Source organism: Lonchura striata, chromosome 2, assembly GCF_050655825.1.
Source record: "Lonchura striata isolate lonStrDom1 chromosome 2, ASM5065582v1, whole genome shotgun sequence".
Classification (NCBI taxonomy): Eukaryota; Metazoa; Chordata; class Aves; order Passeriformes; family Estrildidae; genus Lonchura; species Lonchura striata.
In genome coordinates, this window is record NC_140704.1 from 14,695,457 (window position 1) to 14,711,018 (window position 15,562).

Consider the following 15,562-nt stretch of genomic DNA (forward strand, 5'->3'; position numbering starts at 1 on the left):
TGCCAGGCTGTGCAGGAACGTGGAGGAGTCACCATTCCTGGAGGAGTTTAAGAGGCATCTGGACTGGCGCTGGGTGATATGGTTTGGTGCTTTAGGGGCCACAGGTAGTGCTGTGTTGACAGTTGGACTTGATGACCTTAAGTGTCTCTTCCAACCTTGATGGTTCCATGATTCCATGATTCTATAATTCTATGATCCGATGAGTTTACGGCCCCATGACCCCAGCGGCACCGCGACTCCAGGCGCTGCCATGGCGCCCCGCCCGCCTGAGGCAACCCCGCCCCTGCCCGCGCCCTCGGCGGCCCCGCGGGCACCGCCCCGCCCGGGGGCGGAGCCGCGCCTGCGCACAGGGCGGGGCTGGGGCGGGGCTGGTGCTGCGGTGGGTGACGTCACCGCCCGCCCCTCCGGCGGGGCGGGGCGGGAGCCGCGGCCGCAGCCGCCATGGCCGGTGCCATGTTGGGGAGGAAGTGAGAGCGGGAGGCGGCGGCGGCGGCCAGGAAGGAGCCCTTCCCTTTTCCCTCCTGCCGGGGCGGGCGCGGCTTTCCCGGCCACGGCGGCTTGCGAGACCCCCCCGGTGCGGGCGGTGCGGCGGCGGCAGCTGGCGGCGGCGGAGCTGAGCGCCCCGGAGGCGGCGGCGGCCTAAGATGGCGGACCCGGCGGAGTGTAACATCAAAGTGATGTGTCGCTTCAGGCCCCTCAACGAGTCCGAAGTGGCCCGAGGCGACAAGTACATCGCTAAGTTCCAGGGCGAGGACACCGTCGTCATCGCGGTGAGGGCCCGCCCGGGCGGGAGAGGCGGGAAGCGCCGGGGGAGGGAGGGAGGGAGGGAGGGGGCGGCCGGGGTCGGCGGGGTCACGCCGCGGGGATGGGCGCGCTGTGGGGCGGGAGGGCTCGGAGCGCCCGCGGGCGGGGACCCTCGGGGCGGGGAGCGGCCTCCTTGGAGACCGAGGCGAAGGGGAAAGGGGGCAGGGACGGCTGCGGGCGGGGTGAGCCGGTCCGGGTATGGGGGGCGGTGGGGCAGGTCGGGAGACCTTTGACAAAGGCGCAAGTGCCGAGGTGCGGAGTGAGGGCGAGTCCCGCAGTGTCCGCCGGCCGGGCGCTGCCCGGGCCGGCCGGCCGTGCTGTGAGATGCTAAATGCACGCGTGGGGGCTGCCGCCCGATCGCTGTCTGCGGAGAGTTTGGGCAAGAAATGCGGAACGGCAGTGCAGGCTCCAGAGCTGTACATCGGTCTTCAGCTGATAGCTTCTTTTTTGTTGTTGTTAAATCAGAATAAACAGACCATTTGCCTTACTGCATGTTCCTAAGTGTATTTTAAGTGGAGTCTCCTTGCAAGGTCTCCTGTTAAAAACATTATGGATGTTGTAGGGGAAAAGATAATCCTTTCCTTTTTCTCCAGTGAATCATAGCTAGCTACAAAGTGGAGCTAGAATATAAAAATAAAGTGCAGTTGTTTGTTGCCTGGTTTGGTTGATGTTGTACAAACACACTTTAGCCCCAATGTTTGTTTTGTTTTTGTTAACTTTTAATTTGTGTTTTCGTGTAAATATATTTCATGAGAAACTGCTGATTCTTGCTGAAAGTAACTTAGAGACCAGTTATCTGTCTAAAAATTTTAGGGGTTTATGTTTTGTTTTTTGAGGCTACCAATAATAGCTTTTTTTGCACAGTATCTGAAGCTGCAGGAAGCAATAGAGGCAATTTAATAAAATACTTTTTTTGTAATAGGATTTACTAAATACTAGTGCTTTAGTCTGATAATATTCAGCTGAATTTGCCAATAAAATATGGAATTCCATGAGTCTGGAGTGACAAGAACAATAGCATTCTTGTGAAATGAGGTAATTTGGGTTTATTTCAGCTGGCAACTTACTATCTTGGAGTACATCACTTCTTCCTGAGGTTGTACAGGTAAACTCAGAGGAAGGAAGCAATCCTGGAAAATGGAAAATATAACTTGAGTGAATAATCTCACTTTCATCAGTAAATACCCATTCATTGTGACACTGCATAGTCTGTTTATAATCCACAGTTCATTGTAGAAACCCTAATGTGTTCTAACTTAAAAATAAATTTTCTTCAGTAGCCCTCGTATAAATGAAAGCTTATATTTCTAAAATATTCTTTAGGTGCATTTTTAAAATATCTAAAATGTAGAGGTAAATAAATATCTGAATATCTAAAATGTGCAGAGGTAGTTCTGTATCTGAGTAGAACAATTTGACATTATGTTCCTGAGGGATCAGGTGGGCTTTCTGTTCAGAATTGATGTTTAGTGTTGCCAGCTGTACCTTGGTGATTTCACCTTGGAAAAAATCACAACAGATTTCCTAGTTGTCCTGGATCCAGGACTTGCCATGTCTAACTTGGGGGAAGATGCCCCCAAAATTATTAAATGGGGTAGCAGTGACAGTATTTGTGTCTTGTTTCACAAAATTTGAATAAAGGTTTGATAATCTCTGATTTTGTATTTGTATAATGATGGCTATAGGACAAGATTGATATACTCAAAATTTTGACTTGAATCTCTAAAACTGTTGACAATAACTTGTGTTTGGTGCTTTTGTTTTCAATAGCTTGAGTGAGTTTTTACAAATTTAGAGAGCCTCTAACCTGGGCCTGTAGTCAGGCACCACTTCTTTCTGTGTGTTGCAGAATTGCCCAAGGGAGGATAACAGAAGCAGTGCTCCTGAAACAGTGTCTGAAAGGCTTCCTCCATAAGCTGTGTGTGTGGTTACCTCAGCTCTTTGGTTTCTGCCCTTGTTGCTGCCTGTTGAGCAGTAATTGAGCCACTTTTGGTTTTTTATAGCTGCTTCCCTCAGCTGCCTGAAGGACTTGCACCTCCCGTGGGTGCCTGGCTCGGGGCTGGAGCAGTGGAGGCTGCCTTAATAATCCTGGGAGTTGCCTGTGATGGTCGATGGGAGGGGAAGACTGGGAGGCAGCAGAGCTGATCCCAGGCTGCAGGTTTGACTCCTCTGGAGGAGGGTGGGGAGGAAAATCAGTGACTATAGCCAAACCCTCCTCCTTCCTTGATTCCCCTGTCATCTCTGAGCTAGCTGTCTTCCCTTCTTTTCCTAGCTCCTGCAAAATTAATGTCATCTTTGTCTTTCTGGACAAGTGAGTCATTTTGATCTGTGTTAGATAAAATAAAAGTTTTAACTGTAGCTAGTGTGTAACAGCAGTTTTAGGGGACATAATGGTGTTGGTCTGCTTTAAAGAGCAGATTCTGAAACACAGTATTTTCTTTCCACAGGATGAAACTTTTTAACTAGTAAAGGGCTTTTAATTTTTTAATTGCAGGTGACTTCTTTCTATCTCAATAGTATATTAATTATTTTTTCCTAATGGCTTCTTCTGTTAATTAAATACAAGGATTTTGTTAAAACAGATTACTCATTATATGACTTTTATGTTAAACATTAGAAATGTACCTGTATGTGAAAATTGATAGCAATTTGCTAGTGGATTTCAGGCTTTTGAGTAAGATACAACAAGGAGGAAGAGCAGTTTAATATGGGATTATGTCCTTTGTTTTATCAAACATAAAGCTGCTTGCAACTGAGTAGCTTTAGAATTCTGCATAATGTATCTGAACATCTTTAAATAACTTTCTATATCTAGTCTTGTTAATCTTAAAACTACCCAAAAGATACATTACTGAATACAGTGACACTCTGGGGTTTGGAACTGAAGCCTGAACCAAAAGCAGCACTCCCCAGTGGCTGCAGTGATGAGGCCTTGTGGATGTGCACAGAAATGGGTAGTGTGCCATTGTTGTCCAAAAGGATTTTGGTAATGATAATTGTCCGTTCCTCATTTGTATGGCTTTCAGGAAAGAATCATGCCTACTTATCTATTTTCATATTTAAGATGTACCTCTGTAATCCTGGGAAGAGCTTGAGACATTTGGCTTTCTTTTTTCATTGTCTTTTAAACTAGTGTTGGATTGTAAATGACACAAGGCTAGGTTAGAAAGTTGTTAGAATCAGGTAATGAAAGTCACTTGGTACGACTGCAGCTTTTAGTAGTATGTTTTCCAAAAGAAAAATGCTGAAGACTGTACTGGACTGTATAAATTCAAGAAATTAATTACCTTATTTAAAGAAAGCAGTGTTTAATTAGAGGAAAAAAAGGCATCAGGTCTATAGTGGAACTTTAAATATGAATCAGGAATTGCAATCTGTAGCTGAAACAATACTATTCTTCCAATGTTTCTCTCTATTTCTTTTTCTTAATTTATTCCATTAAATGTTGAGTAACAAAGGTGCTTTTCAGGTGACAGTGGTGTGATGATTTAACAGGAATATTCCGATGTCCAGGAATCTGTAAAGGCAGAGCTTTTCTCCCTGGCTGCAGAGCCACTTGCGTAGAAACACCTTGCTCATATTTGCCTAAGTTTTCTGTCCTGAATTTCACTGAAATTCAGTGACTGTTTTTATAAACAGCAGTACTTGCTTTTCTCTTCAGAAGACACTTTCTACTAAAGAAAAATTTTGGCTGAAACTTTTATTCAAAAAATATTCTGTTTCTGTTCTGGAAATTGAGTTTCTAGTCACAGTGTTAAATCACATGTTTTAGTCATTCTAGAGCAATAAATAACTGCTGAAAGAGTTAATACTTGAGTTGCAGTATTTCCACAGAAATAAGAAAAAGAGGATAAAAAGCTGAGATTCACTGACTGTTCTGTATCAGCTGCACTTTTGTATGCATGAGGCTAATGCAAGAAGAAAATCCTCTTTCTTTATCCTAAAATTAAAATACTCATTAGTAATTGTGCCTTTTCACCCCTTGACAGTGTTAGACTTGATTAGGTGTGTCAAAGCATCAATACCTTAGCTTAGTAATAGGAAGAAGTGAGTCAGGTATCTGACATAATACTTTCCAGAAATTATTCCATTTTCAATAAATCTTGTAACACATTTTGTGCTGATGGGAAGAACATTCTTTAATATAGATGGAGATCTTAAAGGCAAAGTAAGCCCATTATGTACTACTTTAACCTTTCACCAAGAATAGGCTAAGCGTGGGTAGGTATTGTAGCACTATTTTATCTGTCCATTCTAGTAAAAAACATTAAAGAGCTTCTGCCTGTGTTCTGGTAGAAAAATATGCTACTGATTTTTCAAGTGAGTTTTTTACTAATGATTTAGCTTCAGATATCAGTGCATAAGAAGTAAGGTAAACTCAGGTGATCTTATGAAAAACCAAGTCTGTACTTTATGGAAAGTTGCAATAATAATAAGGGATTTTTAAAATTACATTTATGGAGATAACTTTTAGTATTTCTCAGACTTTTGATGTAAGTTTTCAGTGTAGTTGTGACTGCAGATTTTTCTGTAGTCTTCATTGGATATGTTGACAAAAACCTTTTCCACATAAGTTCACGTGTACTCTAAATTTTGTATAATTTAGATTGGCTGAGCATCCTATTATATAGTGGGTAACTAGTCTTTAAGTTAGCTATGGAACTGTACTTCAGCATCATCCCTTTATTAAGACTCAGTTTAACTACTGCTAAATCATGTTGGCAGCTGCACCTTTCTGAAGGCTGTGAGGGCACTTGGAAAGTTTTGCTGTGAGACCACGTCCCTTCAAGTGCAAGGCAACTGCAGGAGCTGCAGTTGTCTTGTGGTTGACTACAGACAAAAGAAATGCTGGGCAAGGAACTAAAAGAGCCTGAGAGAGGAAGTTAAAAGTGCTGCTTGTTTGCTTGCTATTTTATGTCTCACTTATAAGGCCATGTGTATTAAATTTCTAACAGAATTTGAGCACCGGTTTCTGAAAATTTCAGGAGTGTGTCAAAGCAGCCTCATACTGTGTTGGTGACACTGCTACTACCCTGTTAGGGACACCACACAGTAGTGCTTGGGCCCTTTGTGTCTTCGGCTCATTGTTAGATCTGATTGTTTACTGCTTGGGGAAGAAAAGGCATCTGGTGCAGAAAAAATATCTGACACTTTAATCTTTCTTGATTAATCTCTTAAAGGTAATGAGGAGACTTTCTGGGCATGGTAATCCGTATAATACTGTTTTAGCTTTGTTTACTGCAGAAAGTAGACTGTGAAGAGAAGTGATAAGACATAGTATAGTGTATGTCAAAGATGTGAAACCATACTGAGTGGGAGTAATTTGCATTCTTAAAACATAATTATCTTGCAACCTGCTTGTCTAAACTTACTTGATTAGATACTGACTCAGTGATGATGAAGCAGGGACATGCCACTAATAGGGATTTTCACAGGTGTGATAAAAAATGAGGATGTGTGAGGAAATACTCCACTTTCCACATGCAAAGGATGAAGAATTGACAAGTGACAACAGGACCCCTTGTGAGGATTCTCTTGGCCAAAATTATTAAGTTTTGTATATTGGCAGCAATTGTTAACTTGAGGGAAATTGAAATTGGTCATGTGCTTCACAGCTTTCACCATATAAATAATCAAGATCAATTAAAGGCAAAACTGCCCAAGTGAAGGCCTTGCAGCTTAATTTTCTATTCCACAATGGAATTATTTCAGTGCATATAAATATGCACTAGAGTACGAAACAGAGCTGATTAATGTTTTGTGGTGTAACTGACTTGCAGTGTGTAGTGTAGTTGATTGATATCTGTGAAATTGGAGACTTTTTGAAACTACAACTGCTACTGAGAAAGATGGTGTCATCTTTTCTACAGGATCTTCCTTTTTTGTGTAATGTGTTCTCAGTCTTCATTTTCTTACCTCAAGGGGTACTTGTTAGTTGGCTCCCTCCTGGTGTATCTAATGGCCTCAATTCTACCTGTAGAGCATAGGGATTTGAGGTGTCTTTGGAGCTGAAGTGAGTAATGGAGAAGGGTGGTGTTTTCCCTGCTGTGAAACAAGTGTTCTGACAAACTTCAGCCCCTTAGGGACAGCTTCTGCCTACCGAGTCTTGTGGTTTCTTAAACATATTTATTCAGTGAACACTGTAATTACTTTTCCAAGAGACTGCTCATCCACCTGATTTCAAGGCCTCAGATAAATGTGTTTAGTCTGAAAAAACTTTGTTTCATACGGTGCCAGATATTATTAAAAGACAAATGGAAGGCCAGGCTAGGGAAGGCAGATGGGTGTGGGTAAAAGATGGAAGCCATACTTGTTCCTTTGCTGGAAGGGCAATTCCAGAATATCCTTGTGAGAGGATGATAATAAATTAAATTTAGGCAGAATGGAACACTTAACAGTTGCAGGGAGTTTAACAGTGTTAACTGACCTAGGTTTTTGTAAACTTTGTCCATCTGCTTGGCTACCTACAAAATCAAGCTCTGAAAGTGCTACAAAAATTGAGCTTTGTAAGATGAGTGTAATGATTTATAGCCTAATGGATTGTCAGCTGCTTAGAACTGTTGGGTTAGAGCTTCTTAGAACTCTGAAACAAAGCAATATCCAGCATTCCTCTCAAAATTTTGTCAGATCTTCCTCATGTAGTCTTTTCCAAAATGAGTCTTGTGAAAGGTTTGCTTCCCCAGTATCGCCTTTTCCTCTGCTTGGGGAACTTTATTTTAAGTATATCTTATATGGCGCAATAGTTTATGTTGAATGTTTCTTTTTGGTTTGATTGTTTTCAAGAAATACTACCAAGACAGATACTTTGTCATGGAGTATGTTTTTAATAATTTGAGTTTGCCAGAGTAAACCTACTACCAAGGAAGGTGAGAAATAAGGGGTTCTCAGATGTACAGACCAGGCAGTGGCTTACTTTGTAAATCAAGTGACTTGAGGTCATGTGGCAGAGTAGTTTTGCAGAACTATGTAGATAATACTTTGAAACCAAATATATTTAATTCAAGGCCTTCCTTGTAAGTAAGCGTGTGAAGATTTAGGCAGCACTATTTAAGCTGATTTCCGCACTACAGTCTTCAAGTGCTTAAAATAGAAGATTGGGCTGAGACAGTGTAGAGTACTTCTAAATTATTAACAAACACCTTCCAGTTCCACTTCCAGCATTTTTTGATAAGTATTTTGTTTTGTTTTTGTTTTTACAGTCCAAGCCGTATATATTTGACCGTGTATTCCAGTCGAACACATCACAAGAACAAGTATACAATGACTGTGCTAAGAAGATTGTCAAAGGTAAGGTGGAAGAGCAAATTTACCATAAGAAAATCTCATATTCGTATGGATTTCAGTGTTGGAAACGAATACTTCTATTCCTGCCTTTTATCTTTGGAATGTGTGATAAGTGCCAACATGATTGTAGCACCATACAGTCATCCTGTAGTTGAGCTAATAAATTATGTCAGTGCTTAACCTGCTGTTTCATTTGATTGCAACATTTGATAACATTTACCTGTTATGTTTTAGGGTTTTTTTACAGTTCTCTGCAATGATAATTTAAAACAATTTGTCAGAAATTAAACATAATGACTATTACTAATAAGTTTGAGATGTCATCTACTATCCACATGTCCCCCCAAATTTACTGGTGAGAAGCATGATACAGAAATTCATTTGGAGGAATGCAAGAGGAAATTAAAATTGTGAAATATAAGTTATTGCTGTGGATGCTAGGGTGTCCAATTTCTCCAAAACTGAATTCTCAGATTTGGCCTAGTACCTTCAGAAAATCAAGTCTTGTCACAAAGAAGGATATGCACAGTAAGTTTTTGTAGTAAACAACTAGCTAGTTCCCTGAAAATAAAATTGATTAATTTCTTGAGGACATCAGTAAGTTCTAATTGATGCGCTTTCAAAACAGCTATACAAAGCCTTGTCAGAAATCCCTGAAATACCAACTATTAATTAATACCAACAGAATATTGCGTAAGCATACTGTGTTTTTCATCATTAGAAAAGTAAATTGCTGTGGGAAGTTCATGCTGCTGCAAGTATTTAACCCTTTAATGAGTTAAACAATAATCAGGCTCAGATCAGAAAATTGAAAACTGAATTTAGCTAAGAATTGTAATACTGCCCCTCTTCTCCATGTAAGACTCTAAGCTCTGTGTGACATTTCTCAACTGTGCTGCATCAAGTGGCAAATGAGCTCTAGTGGCAAGACAAATGGATTTAAGAGTATGGTGGAGTGGCAAATACCTCCCCATTTGGAGTATCTCCTTGTGCTTGTTTTTGGAAAATAAAAGTTTGCTTGCAGGATGTAGTTCTAGAGTAACTTACACTTAAACAACCCAACCCACAAGCCCCTCCCCCCTTAATGTAAAACTTTGCTTGGTTCATTCATAATTTGAAATAAAAGCTTATGGCCTAAGAGTAAGATACTTGACACTTAGGGCATTACTCATTGTCATCACAACTGGACAATTAAACTTCCCTGAAGGCAGAAAATATGATGGAGTTCTCCTTTTTGGTTTCTTCTGAGATATCAAAGACCACCTCTTCAGCGTGGCAATTGTATCAATTTCCTTTTTTTCCTAAATGTGAAGTCTTGATTTCTCTGGTTGAAGAAACAGGTGCTTTAATCAGCCAACTTCTAAGACACTGTCAGTGATGGCAAAATGCATTAAAAGATATAGGGATGAACACCCTCCCTTCCCTTAACTCTAGCACAAGGTTCCCAAACATTGAGTGATTTAATTTGCTGGGCATTTTAGGACCTGCTTGCTTGCATTCTATTTAATTCAACTTATTTTTAGAAGAAGGAAATCAACACTAATGAAAATACTCTTTCCCTTTAGATGTGCTTGAGGGATACAATGGTACAATATTTGCTTATGGGCAAACATCATCTGGAAAGACACACACTATGGAAGTAAGAAATGTTAAAATATTTTTCTGTTTCTGTCACTGTCATGTCTTTTCATCATAATAGTCTTTGCTTTGTAGAAATAAAATGTCAGCTTGTTTTCTTCTTGCAACATTTTGATATCCCATTATTTTTTTTAGGACTGAGAACGGCAATTAGAGTGGGGTTTTTTCATGCTCAGTAACAGGATGAGAAACAGAGGAGTAATATCACTAGCATAGTTTCACTTGTAGTTTGGGAGAGTTCTGAGGCTGTTCTTTTAACTTTTGGGGAACTGTGGAACTTTTCACTTTGGGGGAACAGTGGGGCTCACTTCATGGAGTAAAAGCATCATACTCGTCAGCATTTTGTCTGTTAAACTGAACCAGATGTTTTGTGTTTGAATACTGTTTGTAGTGCTGGATTGAGTATGAATTTTTTGTTACATTCTATCTTTTTCTGTTAAGGGGAAGCTTCATGACCCAGATGGAATGGGCATTATTCCAAGAATAGTGCAAGATATTTTTAATTATATTTACTCCATGGATGAGAATCTTGAGTTTCATATTAAGGTAAACTTTTCTTCATTTTTACTTTAATTTGTATTCAAACTCAAAGGTATTCGGTGTTTCAATGGATATTCTATATCTGTTTAAAATATCTGTAACTTGGAAACCTGATAACTCGAGTTATTACTTAAGTAACTGATTTTTCCTAAAGAAGAATTATGTTAAAACTTTCATTTTGTTCTGGTAAACATTGATGGAAGCTATGCTGATAACCTGTGGCAGTGCTGATAGTGATTGAAACTTCTGATCAAAACAGTTTCTTCTTAAAGATGTGTTTTAATTCAGCCTTAAGAACTTGAGCTGGATGTAGTGTTGTGTGGGAGGTCATAGTAATCATACTGAATTCTCGTGATCAAGAAGCAAAGCATTTTTGCCTTCTGATGTATCTCTTTTCCTCTTCTTACTTCTAGGTATCATATTTTGAAATATACTTGGATAAAATAAGGGACCTTTTGGACGGTAAGACTTTTATTTGTATGAACTATAAAATAAGTTATTCTGGAGGGACATGAAAAACCCTTTATGTTACTTAGATATTCATTGTGCTAATAACTTTGCATGATAAAGGTACGTCATAATGGGAAAGCATGGAGGTCCTCTGTAAGATATTACTAAAGCTGCAGTGGTGGTGCTTTCTCACACATTAAGTTTTTGTCAGGTGCTGCTGAGAGGTACCATTTATGACTCGGGCATGCATTGTATTCAGTTTTGCCTTAACTTTGGAATGCTTTCTCTTCCAGTTTCAAAGACCAATCTTTCTGTTCATGAGGACAAAAATAGAGTTCCCTATGTAAAGGTGAGCATCAGTCTGATGTATTTTCATCTTTCACTCCTCTAGTGTGCACCACTTACTTGTGTCTTGTTTACGTGGTGTTATTTTTCACAATCCTTCCTTTTTCTTTCAAAGGGTTGCACAGAGCGTTTTGTATGTAGTCCAGAAGAAGTAATGGATACTATAGATGAAGGAAAATCAAACCGACACGTAGCAGTTACAAGTAAGTGTCATCTTCTGTTTCCTTTTAGCAATTTATTAATTTGCTTCTGGTATTGCCTTTAAAAAGTAGGTGAGGCACAGATAGCAAGCTAAACAATTCAGGTGTTTGAAAGGGTCTGGCATAAGCAGTTTCACTTCAGAAACAAGTATTTGAGTTCATTTCTGATTAGATCAGGTTGCTCTTAGACTGGGATTGAAAAGAGAAAGTAAGTAGTCAGTGAGGAACTATGCATCACTGGAGAAAAAGGTGTAGTTCTGCTTTAGGAATAGTGCAAAATCCCAGTTTGTGGAATTTATTTCAATTAACCTAGAAATCTGTAAGTGTGGCTTGTCTACAATTTGATCATTCTGTGGCATATTCTAAGAGCAGCTGATCAGAATTCAGACCTGCTGCAGATTTAAGCAGCATCCCAAGATTTTTTGCTGTAGCATGCAACTGAGTTGCAAGGAGCCATGCTGTAGGTGTGCAAATTCCCACAGTCGGCAGGATGTGGAAATGACAGAGGGGGTTAGAGAAGACAAGGGAAGATGTAGGTGCGTGCAAAGTAAGATTTGAGCTCTTAGCAACTGAGGTGACTGTCAGAAGTTTCAGAGCGAATTTGAGGATGTTTCACAATCTTTCTGTGTTTATTTAGTTCTTCAGGAAGAAGGATTATACAGTCATTAAGAAAATACAAACATTTTCTTCTCATTTCTTAGGTTAAGGATAAAAATAAAGAAATATGTTCCTTTTAAGGAATTTCGGTCTTGTGGTTTTGCTTCATTGCTCCTAAGTAAAAAGGTTCAAGTGGAGACTGCACAAAGAAAATTTGGATAGAATATTATTTTGTGTTCTGTGCTTCTTTAACATCAGTAAGCTGGTACTTTTAGAATTGTGAGAGATGTATACTTAAAAGGAAGAAGAAATGGCCAGATGTTCTCATTCAGATTAAATTTTTTACTGGATTAAAATAAAACTTTAAATTCAACAAGCCTTGTTTTCTCTTAGTGTTTCACAGCAGAGGAGGCAGTACAAGACCAGAATGAAAGGCTGTGGCCAGTTAAAATTTTCAGAGAAGGATTAAATAGGTTACCCTGGAAGTCTACAAAAGACTCTCCTATGAAGACCTAAATATACTTTCTCTTCTAATAAAGTAAATTAATGTGTGAAATCCATGGTTGAGAAGCTAGCAAACCTGATGAGTGAATTTATGTGATATTAAAAGGAGCCCAAGGGAAAACTGGATCTTTCTTACCCAGTTAGATTATACCATTGGTTTTGCTGCCTCTAGGTCTGCTGCTATTGAGAGATTTATACAGCTTTGTTAGCTTTGGATCTCTTGCTGCACTGTGGGGAGGTATTGTTTTAAAGGAGACTGGTTGTACAAATCTTTTTGACGTGTTTATTTTGAATTACAGATATGAATGAACACAGCTCCCGAAGTCATAGTATTTTTCTTATTAATGTAAAACAAGAGAATACTCAAACAGAACAGAAACTAAGTGGAAAACTTTACCTTGTGGACTTGGCAGGTAGTGAGAAGGTAATTATAAGTTTCTCTTTCTGCTCTGAAACAGTGTTTTTCTTTACAGTCAAGTATTTTACATTACTATAATACTGATGGTTCAGTTGTCATCTCTGAGGTATGTTAATTTTGATGTTTAAACATGGTTTCTGAATCCTAGGCTGACTTGGCTGTTAGACACTTTAACCTGATCCACATTTCTACAGGTGAGAGTTTGTAAACCTGGACTAGGGTGGGGAAAGAGGACAAAGTTCAGTTTCAGTATCTGAGAGTGCAAAAAAAAAAAAGTGTTACAGATGTATGAGTTAACCAGGTACAGGAATAAAGTTTTATGGCTGTGGAATATCTGGATTTTCCTATGTAGTGATGCCAAGTTTCTTAATTTGAAAATCTGATTAACACTGGTTGACAGCTTGCTTTCCTATATCAGTAGCTTAAAGCAGGGAAGGAAATACATACTGTAATTAGTCTTGTAAGAAGAGCTGGATTTCTGACATTCTTTTCATCTTAGATTCTGGGTTTATCCCTATCTTTGCCTCCAGTTTTTTCAGACATTTCTGCTTGCTGTTGTTTTTCCTTACATCATTGTTCTATGACCTGCTTGTTGTGTCTGATGCTATATTTATTCTGAAATGTGTTTCTTTAGTCAGTGTCTTCTTTTCTTTTAAAGAAGAGGACTGGGTTGCAGGTCTCCTTTTTCTGTAGTTCCTTTGTGTTTCAAACTTAACTTTTGTGCATTTCCCCAGTCCCTTTGAAATACTTGGGGTTTTCTAACGCCTTGTATCAGTTTATAGACAGGAAAGAAGAATTATTTAATTGTAGTCATGGTCACAGCTTGGTGGAAACAGTAAAGGAGATTTATAGAACTGTAAGTCAAATTCAGCCCTTGAGGCAAAAGAGGCAAGGTAAATATAATGGTATCAGGTCAGATTTTTTCATGTCTGTGCTACTTACTTAAGTTCCTAGAGCACTCATGTAGGTCAGATTCTGCCTCTAAAATGTGTTCTCACAGATTTATGCATGTGAGGATTTTCTGGTGTATTTTCCAGGGGTAGTAGTGGTATGTGGTTTGGGTTTTAGGGTTTGTTTTGTTAGGGTTTTTAAAGGGGAGAGGTAGTTTGGTTTTAAGGATGATTTATGGACAAACTATTTTTAATGCTTATTTACTTTTAAGGAAAAAATCTTTTTTACAGACTCTAAAAAACTTGAAGTTGTTAATTTGACAGAAATTATTAACTATGCATTTTTCTGCTACTAAAAGGTGCACTTTGCAGGGAGAATATTCACTTTAGTTAAAAACATGAGAAATATCTTCAGACACTGAGTTTTTAATGAGAAATTGATAATGAATTGGGAAAATAGTATTAAGAGTTTGCTTATGTGTACCTCATAAAGTTAGGAAGACTGAAATTACATAAGTTTTCTCTTAAATGTTGAAGGTATTTTTTGATGATGCATTTAGTAATGTCCTGAAATGTTGTATAGGTTAGTAAAACTGGAGCAGAAGGTGCTGTGCTGGATGAGGCCAAGAACATCAACAAGTCTTTGTCTGCTCTTGGAAATGTCATCTCAGCCCTGGCTGAAAGCAGTGTAAGTGTTCTCTTTTGTCTTTTTTTACTTAAAGGTTAAAAGTTTGCATCTCTGAACATACTGTGCAGAAATTCTTACCAGTCTCAGTGATATGAGCCAGTGCATTGCAGGTGGCCATTACTTTTGTACTGTATTGACAGTAAAGATTAATGAGTTGCATTTAATGCTGAGGGATCTGAGCATCATACTGAAAATTTCTTTGTGCTCTAAAGGTTACCAAACATAGGAATACAATTTTGTCATCTAATGGAACTTCAGTCTTATGATTAATTAATTAAAGTAGAATTTAATGTATTTCTAATGAGGTCATACCTAGCAAAAGTGTAGTTCATATTTCAGCAAATTAAATGTGTCTGAAAATACATGACTGATCATTTAACTTCTTCCTTGGTAGACATATGTTCCATATCGTGATAGCAAAATGACCAGAATCCTTCAAGATTCACTAGGGGGTAATTGCAGAACCACTATTGTTATTTGCTGTTCTCCATCTTCTTACAATGAATCTGAAACTAAATCTACTCTTCTGTTTGGCCAAAGGTGAGTACATGACTTAAGAGGAATAAATGCACACTGAGAAATAAATAAGTTGCTCTAAGATTCCTGAACCAAATTAATGAGAATGTTTACTTTCTTTGTGTAATTCTTCAGTGTATACATGGCTAAGTGTTGTGATCGATCTTGTCCCGTAATACATAAAAATCCTTAAACCAGCCAGGATCCTGAAGACTGTATTTTCAGGAGAAGCATATAATTTTGTTCAAATTGTGGTTTAACGTAAAATCTTGGAGGGCTACAAATACTTTCCTATCCTCTGCCCTCCCTGAAGTGAAAGAAGGTAGGAAGGGGCTCTTCCCTGGTAAGTTGAATCCTTTATTTGCCAGGAGAGCCTGTTCTCTGGTCTGTATGTAACAGTCCAGTAAACTTTGAAGTTATACTTGTGAATTCCTGTGTCGTTTTTAACTGAATTTATACATAGTTATTTCCAGTTAGGTACTTTGTTGGTAGTTTTTCTTTACCATTGTATTATTGTTGCTGCTCTGTTATACTCCAGTTCCTGACCCCTAGATTGAATCACACCATTTAGCAGAGCACATTAGAAAACCAGTCAATGTTTTGCTAGTCCATCTGGTCTTTGATGTTAGTGTACCTCTTCCACCTCAGTCCAACAAGATAGTTTCCTTCTGGTGTTCTCTGAGAAGTT

The 15,562-nt window shown here is 39.1% G+C and overlaps 1 protein-coding gene across 3 annotated transcripts in view; it reads left to right on the forward strand.

The window, feature by feature from the left end:
• Positions 1-414: 414 nt before the first annotated feature.
• The window catches only part of KIF5B (kinesin family member 5B), a 33,836-nt gene continuing 18,688 nt past the window's right edge, over positions 415-15,562 (forward strand). For all 3 annotated transcript variants that reach the window (XR_014950640.1, XM_021542972.3, XM_031503806.3), the window contains exons 1-10: positions 415-770; positions 8,004-8,091; positions 9,654-9,727; positions 10,168-10,272; positions 10,680-10,728; positions 11,010-11,065; positions 11,177-11,264; positions 12,662-12,786; positions 14,254-14,358; positions 14,753-14,898. Coding sequence is in view for 2 of the 3 variants with exons in the window: in XM_021542972.3 (XP_021398647.1) it covers positions 645-770; positions 8,004-8,091; positions 9,654-9,727; positions 10,168-10,272; positions 10,680-10,728; positions 11,010-11,065; positions 11,177-11,264; positions 12,662-12,786; positions 14,254-14,358; positions 14,753-14,898 (962 nt within the window). In the remaining variant the exon portion in view is untranslated. The remainder of the gene's footprint in view (positions 771-8,003; positions 8,092-9,653; positions 9,728-10,167; positions 10,273-10,679; positions 10,729-11,009; positions 11,066-11,176; positions 11,265-12,661; positions 12,787-14,253; positions 14,359-14,752; positions 14,899-15,562) is intronic.